The sequence below is a fragment of the Talaromyces amestolkiae genome, assembly GCF_001896365.1.
Source record: "Talaromyces amestolkiae strain CIB chromosome Unknown scaffold1.1, whole genome shotgun sequence".
In the NCBI taxonomy this organism is placed as follows: Eukaryota; Fungi; Ascomycota; class Eurotiomycetes; order Eurotiales; family Trichocomaceae; genus Talaromyces; species Talaromyces amestolkiae.
In genome coordinates, this window is record NW_024468037.1 from 3183470 (window position 1) to 3196486 (window position 13017).

A 13017-nucleotide genomic window follows, 5' to 3' on the forward strand; every position below is an offset into this window, starting at 1 on the left:
ATCTCACTCGCTTGAGACACCTTAGAATAACCAAAGATGCGGTTTAGAAGTCAGCTGACCAATGTGGGCACCTTTGCAAGTAAGGCATCATAACGCTCCACTGAAAGTTTGCATCTGACCATGAATTTCATAGAACTTGCCGCCTCTCTCAACTCTTTGGGGAAAATATGCTGGATGAGGCTGGAACGAGAGACAGTGCATTTTACTATCATTCCAGATCAAGGAACACAAGTCTGGGCTGTGTTACCGGCGGTCAGTTAAAGCCCTCTTCACTACAAGAGTTTCAATGCTGACTGCGCGATCAGGAAGCTATCTTTGATGAGAGTTATGTACTTGAAGCCGCAGCTGGTGCTGTCAATCTCGAGGTTCCTATTGCCGCACTTTCCCGTGCTCTACGGTCTGCAATTGGCGACAAATCTGCTCAATTACGACTGACTCGCAAAGGCAACGTCCCGCTTCTTGCTCTAACTGTTGTGTCGTCTTCTTTAATTCCAGGAAATATTCCTGTTGGTTCTGAAGTCGACGAGTTTGGTGAAATTGACCATGATCAGGTCCAGTCGAATGCGCGTGCGAATGCCCCTCGTGAGCGCGAAACAGTGATCACACAGGAAATACCAGTCAAGGTGCTGCATCAATCCGCAGTTGAAGGCTTACATGAGCCCCGCTGTCGAGATCCTGACGTTCATATCATCTTACCAAATCTAGCACAGCTCAAAGCGATCTCAGATCGCTTCACAAAACTTGCAGCGAGCAATGGTAAATCGAGTGGAGGAGCCTCGCTGGCGTCCGGCACAACTGGCCCCAAACTGCAATTGAGTGCCAATATGCATGGCTCACTGAAGATTGGAATTGCAACGGACTCATTGCGGATCTCAAGTGTCTGGACAGGATTGACCAMCCCGCCACTCGATCCAAGACAGATGCAGGGAACAGATATTGACCAGCTTCCCAGTGAGCGGATGAGACAGCTCGGTAATTCGGCCGATGATGACGATGGAGCGGGGTGGGCAAAAGTAAGAATTGACGGTAAAGATTGGGGAAAGGTACTAAGCGTGGGTCGACTAAGCCCTAAAGTTGTGGCTTKTAGGTCTCTCCACTCCGTTGCAAGCTTACGAGCTAAATAATCGTACAATCAGGTGTCATACACGAGACAGCTTTGATACTCTACGTTTATTTACGTGGCGGACTTTCAGGAGAGGAGTCATGTTTAACGGTTAGTTCATCAAGTCTATTTCCGGTCTGCTCTTGCTCACCAAATAGTACTATATTAACTCCTACTCAACTTGAACTTGAAGCAATATAATACGGCACATAAAGTTTGCACAACTCGATTCCTTGCAGGAGGAAATATACCTCAAGCTGAAGCGTTATGGCTCTTCGAGCAACTAAGCCAAACGAAGTGAACGGTCAACAATTGAAACTAGGCTACGGGTTTGACATACCATACGTCAAATGGGTCATCATACGATCATTGCTTGCATTGTGGCAGAAGCAACTATTGGCTACTTTGAACGCTAACGGCGTTGGGTAGCCTGGACTTGCTGCTTGTGCTATTTGATAGGCTGAGTAGCGATTCCTATCTGGTTCAAGTAACTTTGCGTTATATGGAAGGGTTTCTCGGATGATCGTCAACGCCCTTAGAGATAGCAAACAGGGGTGCGATTGACATGGTGACGGTCATTGGATATCACATTCGATATCCGCTAACACAGCGATTCAAATAGTCGCAACCACCCAGGAGAAAAGACATTTGCTCCTTGCGATGGAAGATTATATGCCTCGCTTTTTGAACTTGATCGAGACTGAGTATTGCACTATCATCTTCACTCCATCGCATAGKCACCCAGGTAACTGTTCGGCTGAGACTTTATTGATGCAAAATTTGACGGCAGGACGTTGTCACGGATCGGATTGAGACGTCGCATAAACAGTCACTATGTCTCGCATTAGAGCGATCACACAAGGAATCGTTGAAGAAGCATCCTATTCTTTCCAGAAAATATGGAATATGAGAGTGCAGCTACCAGTTGTCGGATATTGGAAAAACAACCGGGGGTCTTTAGGAGCCCAAATAATGTTAGTATTCCAGAAAGAAAGAGCAAAAAAGCTGGAACTCTGCCACGGACCTGGAACAATAGTAAAGGGAAAACTACTGGATCAAAACTCGGCGGGCGCGAATGTGATGTGTTATCTCGGCCACCAGGATAATCGGACAGCGCTATTTTGATGTGGAGGTGCCCAGATGCAAGGGGTCGGAGCCATCAACTTTATTTGTACAGGGAAATTTCCCCCCATCCTCCCCACTCGATATATTCATTGCTGGATTATTCGATGGAACCACCTGTTTGCATCTCGTCCTCAGGGCACTGACGCATCGAAAACATGCATTTGGCAATTCTTGTTTGTCGCTTACGCATCGACACCACTTATCTGGCTGGCCCTGCAGCCAAGCTCAGACCTTCGACTAGTTACTTACTGAGCGACATCCTTTAAACGCTGTCTGTCATGGCTAATAGTGTTAAAGACCATGCGAGGGACGATGGATCGGAAGATTACCAATCGTTTCTCTGGGTCGACCTTTTTCATTGCAAATTTTCAATGGATAAACGCGAACCTTTGCCGACTATCCTAACATGTCCGTGATATGTGATAAAGGGAGGGGGGACGTCCCAATAATTTAGTTGATTCTTCTTAAAAGACAATGGGTAGTCTATTTCCAATGACCCAATTGCATTTTAATTCATTTATTCCCCTCAAGCCCTTGTGTATGTACCACAACATCTGAACACCATGCAATGCCAGCACTGCCCAAAACGTTTCTTTGATAGGTAAGATGTCGTTCTTGATCATAAATCTACTTCCTTTTTTGATGTTTCTCGTTTGGTTCTGACTGGGAATATCGCAGGAACGAGTTCGACCTTCATAGCCAATCTCACAGTGACCGACAACAAACAATACAAGACCCCAATACAGAAATCGGAGCATTCCTCCTGGCGAACGCTCCAGAGGGGCCGCGAAGAAGCGTTCTACAAGCGTCAACTTTACTATCACATTGGCATGTTACGGGAGGGAAGAGTATGAATAATCTTGCACTTATGGATCCGCGAGACACTGATTGGGGTATATAAGATTACGATCAAGCGAGTGCAGATATCAAACATTTTCAAGATGTTCTTCGAAAATTTCCACCGAGACCTAATAAAGACCTATATACGATAGAGCTCGAAGATGTTTCTTGTGCTGACTGCGATGCAATTTTCTCATCCAGGTGAATATCCTCCCAAGATGTGTGATTATCAGGACAGAGTTAATGCAAAACAGTGCCGAGTTGGACAATCATCGCTTTTCGAAGTTTTGTCCTGGCGCAGCGATCGTGGTTCACGTCATGATGAGAGATAAGTAAGCCGACACCGTCTTCAGCATGACCGAGCACAGCTGATATTGAGTCATATTTTAGTCTCATCAATAAAGGCTATAGAATTGAGAAAAGATTAATACCTCTGGAAGGCTATCCTCTCAGAGTGCCTTGCAATAAGTGCAAAGATGTTTTTCCGAGCGACGAAGCGAAAGAAGCGCATGAGAATCTACGTATGCTGCAAGAATCACTAAGAATATAGCTCATTGACTGATACTTACTAGATCAAACACACGAGCTCACATGCGTCCAATGTGGTCAAAAATGCGATACCCCGTACGTTTCCCACTTGGTGGCGGCATTAGTCACAGAAGCTGATTCTGTACAGATACGAATTACGACTACATTATGACTATCACGATGATATGGAATTTCGACAAACTAGAAAGGAGGTCAGCTCCAGCAAATCCAGCCACCGAAGAGCCTCCAGTCATCCGCAGATCAATCACGGAGGTTCAATATCCATTCCATTGAGCCCTACGGAGAACGCTATAAGGCGGATACACAAGCGGAAGTCGCAGAGACTACTTGATGTCTGGTCTTTGAAAAGTAAGTACATCAATGTTGTTGATGGGACAAGGCTGATTAAACTAGAAGCTGGAAAAGGCGAGGAAGGGGAGATTGTGGCCATGGCTTTCTCACTTCCTGAAGATATGGAAAGAGGTAACTATTCGCTCTCTAGATTTAACATTATGTGAATGCTAAAAGTGGACCAGTTCATGCTATCGATGGGAGACTACAGGACGTGGAAGCTCGTGCTGTCGTCAACTTTCCCATCACTCAATTCACGACATGGCTTGATATGAGGGATAATGGTATGCGATTGCGCTACATTACAATACTGAGTCTTGATTGACCAACTGTTTCAGACGAAAAATGCCTCGATTCGCCAACATGCAGCGAGAAAGACAGCCTATCGGAAAAAGGACGGCCGTCTCTCGATGAAGATAAAGCTGCTGTTGCACCCCGCCGAATGTCTCTGCTCAAATCCGTCCTTGGCTTGAGATTACCAAAAAGTAAGGTGAATACCCATCAATGAGCTATTGACTGCTGACGTGGATAAGGACTATCTAGATCAGATACGTCAGCGAGCCAGCCTCGTAAATTGATGAAAAAGGAAAATTCCGTACGATTCTCTTTCGTGTCGAAGCCGAAGAAAAGTGGAGAGACAACGAGAAGCGAAAGCCGCATCAGCAATAGGATTCTTGAACCATCAGAAAAGACGATGGACCTCGGGTTACCGCGTATGGACGAAACCGGTGGCAGTGACGGCAATCCGTTTATCCATGTACGAATCTCGGCGGATGGGGCCATTGTCGAGGACAAGTCTGGACGACGCCGCGTGCTTCAGATGGAACAAATAGCTCACATTTATTCCGTGGTGTCTGCAGATACGTCACTTGCCTCTATCAAATCGCGCATCACCTCGTTACAATTTCGCGCTGAGACGGATCTAGAAGGCGAGAACCCGAGGGATGCTATCCTAGCATACAAGGAAATCCTAGATAGTCTTAGTAGGTATCCGGCCCTGGATACCAATCTCCGCATACGATCAGGCATCTATCACCGATTGGGATCTGTATATAGCTCTCTCGGGGCGGCTGGAGAGTCAGAGTATTACTTTCTCAAGGCCTTAGCGATATACAGGAGGATATATGGACGTGACCAGAGCGTTATTTATGCTTTACTCAACGACATTGCTAAACTGTGCGAGAAGGATGGATATGCGACAGAAGCCTCAGCTCTCTACGAACGAGTACTGGCTGGTCGATTGAGGGTCCTAGGACACAATGATCCGGAGACACTACATTCCATGCAGGAGTTAGCCAGCATAAAAACGAACTTGGGAGACGTTGAGTCAGCGCTTCAGCTCCTTGAAGATGCTGTCCCGGCATTTGAAACTGTCTTGGGTTTACAAAATGAGAGTACATTGGTTGCGATGAGTCACTTATCGATTCTATACCAAAAGCTGGGCTTGAAAGAAAAATCGCTCGCTGCATCCCGGAAGATACTTCCATACTGCAAAAATGTCGTTGGTTATGACAGCATCTTGACAAGAAACACGGTTATCAGGTATCTCGAAGAATCCGAAAGCTTCGACTTCCCGACAGATGTAAAATCGATACTCGATCACTATCGACGATCTCGATCTGCTGAGAGTTTTCGCGTGCTCCAGACTTTGGGTCGGGCCTATATGGATTCTGGTCTAAACCGAGACGCTTGTGAAGTCTTTTTGTCTCTATTAGATGAGACGACTGGAGCCAAGGAATTGGATTCGCTGGAATTTTTCGATGCATTGAGCGCTTTATGCGTGGCTTTAGAGCATCTGGGACATTTCGATGAAGCCATCAAAAACTATGGACAGCTTTTGCAATCGGCGCACAAAATGCCCTCAGATCATCCCTCACGGTCTCGTATGGATTACGCTAGGAGTCGAGTGACGGATTTAATTCATCGACGTGAGGTTTTGACAGCCGAAAGACGCGCATGGGAGATGTTTGAAGATGGACCTTGCACATATTGTCAATCGAAGACAAAGTCCTTATGTAACAGTGAGTTTTCATTCCCTAGTTCAAAGGAACTGCCAAGATTCCTTATAGCTGATCCTTCAAGCTTGTCACATTGTCCGTTTCTGTAGCGCTGCTTGCCATGACAATGGGCGCATAAAGCACAAATTATCCTGCATTCCGTCCGTGACACTTCGCGAATCTAGATCCGTTGCAATCACCCCACGGTGTCCTCCAGCTGTGCAGAATGATGCTCTCAGCATGATTCTTCCTGCTGAGAGAGGCAGTACACCCCCAAGCATCACAGCGAGTCATACCGTATACCTCGATCCACGAAATTTTACAACTTTCCGCATGAAACTAAGTTCCAACGTCAACACGCTTTTGGTATTCTCCCCAGAAGCCGATATCAGATATACTATTATCGGCAATTTATCCGAGTCGGGCTCCGACCAAGTCTCCCTACCAGCATCAGCATCCGTCTCCATATCTGCGGGGAAGAAGCCCTCGAATAGGACGACATCCACCCTTACAGGTCATGAATGGCTCACACCCGCACAACAAGAGTCAGTATCAATCACACCAATGGAGCAGTCCGCTGCCATATATCTGGTCGTAGCGCCAGGGGAGCAAATGATGAAGAGCCTCGTGGAGAAAAGAGTGCGAGCTCGCAGTGGCGATGGAGAGAAAGAGTATTTTGAGGCACTAGATATTCCAGACTCGAAACTTATTGAGTTCGCGCAGGGTTTAATGATGAATGGATATATGGGTGAGGCTTTTTTATATATTGTTGGGTGGATGTAATATGAATCCTTCTCTTTCTACATAATGAGATTCATTCCATGAGATATTTTTGATAGTTGATACTAAAAGTAGGTTATGTTGATGAACAAGCTGCTAGATGGAAAAATCTATCTCTCACAACTCCATGGCCGGGTTCTGTAGAAATGAGGCACTGAGCTGCATCACAAACGCAAGTCATCCTTACTTTTCCCAAGAACCCATAGTATCTCCTGCACAATCACATCCGGCCGAAGAAGATTGATATTATGCCCACACCCGGAAACCTCAATCCACCGTGCATTCGACGAAAGTTGCAATTGCTCGCGCTGCAACTCCTCGGACCAGGCATCCCACTTATCTAATAGCCCTTTGAACGCCTGACGTTGCTCAACAGTACCATTCCCAGCCTCCACGCCAGCCTCGTACATCTTCTCATAATCTCGGAATGACTGGCATTTTATCACACTCAAAGGTCTGTTTTCTAGCACTTGCCCCTTGAACTGATTCTTTTCACCTAGCTGCGCACACACTATTTCATATCCTGCAACCTCAGCCTGTATCGCAGGCGCACTTTGACTCATTTCAATTGCTCTCGTCCTCCACTCATCAGACGACAGCTGTGCATTTGCTCTCAGCCCCGTAACAGCGGAGAACTTGAGATTACCCATAACAGCATTCATATTTGGATCCGGAAGACGGAAGTACTCCGGTTGCCGCTCCGTGGAGGCGTCGGCAAGGACCATACCGGCTACTTGATTTGACCTCAAATGTAGAAACTCTCGCGCAACGATGGCGCCATATGAATGTGCGACGAGAACATATGGCCCAGTGATACGAAGCGCGTTAAGAAGTGTGCAAACCTCTTCTGCTGCGATGATTGCTGCTCCTTTGTTATCCACGTTGGTATCATTTGTACGGCTTTCGCTTTTCCCAAGACCGGTTCGATCGTATACCAAAATACGTGCGAAGCGGGATACGTTTTCTTGAACTCTGGGCCAGGAGGAGGATGATTCGCCTGCCCCAGGGAAGATGATTATTATTGGGTCATTGGTCCATGTGGTAGAGTACCCCGCAATAGGGTCGGTATTAGAAGCATTGGATTGTGGTCGAGCATGGCGAAGCGGACCGCTTACTGAGACAAATAGGCGATGTGTACCGATGGATACTAATGATGAGAGGGAGGCCGAGGTCTCCCATGTGGAAAGTAGGTTGGTCATTTCGTTTTGGTTTGATTGTTAATGGAGAGGGAATGTTGATTCATGCCTGTCGCGATTCAATATACTTAGTAGTTCAGCCCCAAGGGTTTTTGTTCCATTGGCCGCTCTAGCCTTCCGTGCCTAGTAGCCATAACATGTCCGGTCCGGTAAAAAACTGGAGATGACCATCGCGGATGTGGTGATGACATTGGACTGCAGACATATCGAAGTGTAGTTTATCAATTTAATTTATACGGTAGTGGCTGTGGTATTTGACTTTATTAGGAGATTTGGAAGCTCGAAACAGCGAGGCGTGCCAAAGATTTATGCACGATTCACGAACCGTGCTATCTTGCTATATGCAAACTGCATTGCGCTCCTCACTGGGGACCCCATACTATTGTCAAGTGTTAAGGAACAATAATATTATTCATATTACTATAATCAATAGCATAGGTAGGAGTAACTCTTGATATACAAAATTTTCAAACGATCAACAGGATAAACAGCTAAGATATAGGTCTTGTAAATATAAAGTATTATGATAGTATCTCATGTAGCCAAGCTATCAATAATGTCTTTGAAGACATTGGGAAAAAAAGCCCCTTAGTGAGGCTCCCGGTATTGAGTCATCTTTCGGATACCTACTTTGGTATATCATCTATTTGTCTCGGGACAGTTGAATTATCTTCCTGATCTCTCGCGTCGTCTTCCACAAATTGAATGAATACTCCCGGGTCTTCTGGAAAGAATACCAGCCCCAGATCAAGTGCCTGGTCGAATTTTGTGTGGCAATTTATACATAATGCAAGAGCATTGCACTCTTTTTTGCTATAGATCCAAGTTGATCAGTCCTTTCCGGTCCCAAATTTGTCACTATGAAGAAGGATTCGCGATACATAACAGGTCACTACAGGGCGTCAATAAAGGGCACTACTGAGGACCCATTACGGAAAATCCACTCACCAAGGGGGGGCATAACACGGTCCAACTATGGGGGCTACGAGGCCTTATTATAGAGATAGCACCACTACATGCAAAATTAAATTCAAAGACTCTCCGTAGAATTGAAACACCAAGGGAAGCTGTGTAATCTTTATCGTAGCAAATGTGTATGAATTTTTCTGGTTACAAATAAAATATCTGGGTGGGTTAAAGATAGGTGACCGCCCAAAATATACGGCATGCCGAAAGTTTAACACGATTCATGAATCATATTATTTTGCTATCAGATCGTTTATAAAAACTGAAATCTAAAGCTTAAATGGAACCCGATTGATCAGAAGGGCGCTTTACATGATAAGATATGCTTCGCATCAGGTAATCTTCAATCATGGCACGCTCAGCCCAATCCCCCAAGCCCAATACCACCCTCTGATAGTCCAAATTCATCAAGGTAACAAACAGCAATATTGATGATATCGACCCACTAAATTCACAGCACGAGTAGGAGTGACTCCTAAAATCTAAGATAGTCAAACGATCAGCAGCTCATAATGATGTAAAAAGCTCATTGGTAGACGTAGATTTCGGGATCTGATATCCCATTTTGGAAACCAGATACATCAGCCAATAGCATCGCGAAGGGTCGGATAGTGTAAAATGTATAGAATCAACTTATTTCTCTTTGATGATGGTGTGGAATAGGTTGAATGGTGTAGTCATTGAAACATTCGACAATTCTATAATCATCGAAAGTTGAAAATGGCAGAATTGACTCGCACGTTGCCCGCATCGTGGTATTGTAGTTCGCCGTTGTACCAGTTGGAAAGACGAGCCGTTTTTCTGAAGGTGTGTTGCTATTGCCTCTTTGGTTGCAAATGAATGCTAAGTTTATCGTGATAGTCATGGTACTTGATCGGACCAGTTGTCAGATTCTTAAGTGTGGACGAAAAAGTCAGCTTCGAGATCGCACAGCAAAACATCTATGCTGTACGAGTCTCTGCAACCACAGAGTTTCCAGGTAATGACGACTTGAAAGTTTATGAAGCCAGCACGGTATGCATGTGTTTCATTTTGAAGTATTTGTTACTGATGTGTCCGTACCTAACAATACATGGATCTAGGGAAACCAACTACCTAGCCATGTCACTCCAACAGGACTCTTATTTGCAGCATTAAGCTCATCTGCACCTACATTCCACGAGTTCTTCCCCAACCTTGAGAAGCTCCTCGCCAAAGTCGACTTCACAAAGCGTCCTTGGAGACGTAGCATCAAATACGAAGGAAACTTCAACTGGAAGACAATGGTTGATGGATATCAGGAATGTCTGCATTGCCAGTACACCCATCCGTCATTTAGTGTCTACTATCCTCCGACTTTTTACACGGTATATAATCATCAGAATTTCTCGCAGCATGTTGCGGATCCGAAGAAGCCGGATGATGGGCTATTCCTGTATTTCTTCCCAATTTGTACGCTGAACGTCTATGGCGGAGGAATGAGTTCCTTCCGCGTGTGTCCTACTGAGGAGCCAGGCGTCACAAGGATGGAATTTGACTACTATCATGTCGAAGAAGGTGCAAAATTTGAAGACTACTATCAGTTCACCAGACAGGTTGCCATGGAAGACTTTGAGTTGTGCGAAAAGGCACAGACGAATCTGGAAAAGGGTGTTTACGGAGAGGGTATCCTGAATCCAGAGAAGGAGAGCGGTGTTGCATGTAAGTATACTTCTCAATTCTGGGAAATATAGCTCTTTCCCTTCTACTTTTGCTAATACGGTATGCTACAGATTACCAAGAAAGAGTTTTCGATCTCGTCCGGCAACAATTTGAGGAAGAGAGGAACAAGCATGACACCGATGGCGACAGATCAGTAGTGCAATCGATGCCTACCTCAAGAGTGATTGAAGCAGAGGCCTGAGCGAGTCTGACAACAACATATTTTGAGCTAATTCGTGGATCGTTGATACGAGGATAGCCTGGGTGAAGCTAAGCATTTTCGAGATATTCACAAATTCCTTCTAAATACTAGAGATTATGGTTATCTGTGATATCGCTACTAAAATGACGTAAACTCCTTGCGATCAACTCTACGTTTTGCGGGTCTGTTTCAAAGAGGAAAACACTTCCTATTTCGGGAATTATTCTTGACTCTAACGCTGATTCGTCGCCTTCTGAATTGTAAGCGTGCCACTTAATCAAAATTAATGCTTAGCTGCATGTCAATAGTCCAGGTGTATATGCCAATCTCAGAAGGATCACGACAGTACATCGCATTTACAAATCCAGATGCATTAGCCAACTGCTTAATGTTTCTGGTCGATTAATGACTCAACGCTCCGATGTGCTATTTATCGGGGGGCTTCCTGTAGTTCATAAAATGCAGACATTCATTTCTTATTCTGAGGTTCAAATGGTTGCATTACCTCCCAAAGCTGAAAATGGCAGAAACATTGTCTTTCCTCGTAGGAATCTTGGTTGGTGTGGTCTTGGGCACCACCATGATTCTTTCGTTCAGCAGATATTTCGCCCTCAACGACAATACCGATAAATCTGGAAAAAATTTGAAGGAGTCCAAGACCGCAGAAATTAATGTCAAATCCGAACCAGAGTCTGCTGTTACAAAAGAAACAGAGTTTCCTCCCAACTGGTTTTCTTCAGCCGATAATTTCAACCTCGAAACACGTGCTATATTTTCAAAGGTTGATAACCCAAAACAGAGCCGAGTCATTCCATAAAAATCAAAGACATGACTTTAAGTAGAGAGAAGGGCATCGCTAATCATATGTGGCGTTTTCCACATTCCCCTTATAGTGCTGGATTTTCCTTACTCATACAAGCCGCTTCTCGAAACCAGGCGACTACCACACATTCACCTTATGCGGCTACTCGTTCTTCCTGATTCTAGGCAAAGATTACAAAATCCGCGCATTCCATAACGTATGTCGCCACCGAGCCTACACGGTTACCCGAAAGGAATCGGGAAGTAGTACGGTGCTAGGTTGCAAGTATCATGGATGGAGCTACGATGTTAAGGGACAGCTGGTCAAAGCGCCTATGTTTGACGGTGTTCTGGGATTCAGGAAGGAGGATAATGGATTATTTGAGGTTCCGTTGAGGGTAAGTGAGGGCTCCGGTATGGTTTGGATTAATTTGGATGCAGCGAGGATGAGTGAGGGCATTGGTGATGATGGAGAAAGATGGGAGGGAGAGACGGTGGACTCGTTCTTGGGATTGGAACCAAAGAAGTGTCGTTGGGTTGACGGAAGGACGGTTGAAGGAGGGTTTAATTGGAAGAGTGCTGGTGAGTATGTTGAATTGCAAAGAATTTGAAGGGTAGTTTGACGAGTGGAATAGTCAACACAGAAACCTTCAACCTTGGAGTTCCCGACTTACCGACACCATCTCTATTACGGATCTGGTTAGGGAAGCAACCAAGTGATACACCTTCACTACGCTCATTTCCTTGTTCGACTGCATACAAGCTTCCCGACACGAATCTATGGTACTCGGTTGTTTTGATGCCATCATCATCGACCAAGACGCACATTCGTTGGGACCTCTACTCAACCTCGAGCAAGATTAACACAGTCATTGAAAACGCAATTGTCTCACAGATTGAAGGAATGATAAGCACACAAGCCAAAGCTATGGAGAATTCAGCCCAGTTTATGGATGATGGTAGTAAAGGTATTTCAATTCGTCATTTTCATCAATATACGCTCTATTTCATCTTGATATTTTTTTTATTTGCTGATTCAAATAGAAATTCAATCGGAAATTCTTGTGCACTTGAAAGCTCATCTGAGGGTCGAAAGAGCGCTAGGAAAAGAAATTACCCCTGCAATGAACAAGGCAAAGACAAGCGAAAAATTTCTACAGGCGGAAACTTGTAAGTCCTATAGTAGACCCGCTATAGTGAGAAGGGTATCAATGCTCATTCAATTTGTATAGTATGCAAGGAACTGGATTGTCTGAATGGTGATAAGTCAGGAACAACCAGCAAACGACAGGATATTTTGGCTTGGTAACGGCTTGCTTTTKATTTTTCTTCACGAACATAATATGTTGGAGTATGCCGCTGTGACATATGTAGTCAAGAATCGGTCTAGGATATAGGGGTTGATGGATCTACGAGTCTATACTAATATGTACACCATAATAAAAGGGT

The 13017-nt window shown here is 44.9% G+C and overlaps 3 protein-coding genes across 3 annotated transcripts; 2 read left to right on the forward strand and 1 right to left on the reverse strand.

Annotated features, from left to right (window-relative positions):
• Positions 1-36: 36 nt before the first annotated feature.
• Positions 37-6726, forward strand: BHQ10_001047 (uncharacterized protein; the record flags this gene model as incomplete). Its single annotated transcript, XM_040873040.1, has 11 exons — positions 37-79; positions 134-252; positions 306-1013; positions 3537-3588; positions 3640-3691; positions 3744-3964; positions 4010-4078; positions 4132-4230; positions 4285-4431; positions 4480-5953; positions 6129-6726. The coding sequence occupies 11 exons, from the start codon at positions 37-39 to the stop codon at positions 6724-6726; spliced, it is 3582 nt and encodes a 1193-aa protein (XP_040729552.1).
• A 161-nt stretch (positions 6727-6887) lies between these two features.
• Positions 6888-7922, reverse strand: BHQ10_001048 (uncharacterized protein; the record flags this gene model as incomplete). Its single annotated transcript, XM_040873041.1, has 1 exon — positions 6888-7922. One exon carries the CDS (start codon positions 7920-7922, stop codon positions 6888-6890), a length of 1035 nt encoding a protein of 344 aa, XP_040729553.1.
• A 1683-nt stretch (positions 7923-9605) lies between these two features.
• Positions 9606-10767, forward strand: BHQ10_001049 (uncharacterized protein; the record flags this gene model as incomplete). Its single annotated transcript, XM_040873042.1, has 4 exons — positions 9606-9692; positions 9747-9899; positions 9968-10565; positions 10637-10767. 4 exons carry the CDS (start codon positions 9606-9608, stop codon positions 10765-10767), a joined length of 969 nt encoding a protein of 322 aa, XP_040729554.1.
• Positions 10768-13017: the final 2250 nt, after the last annotated feature.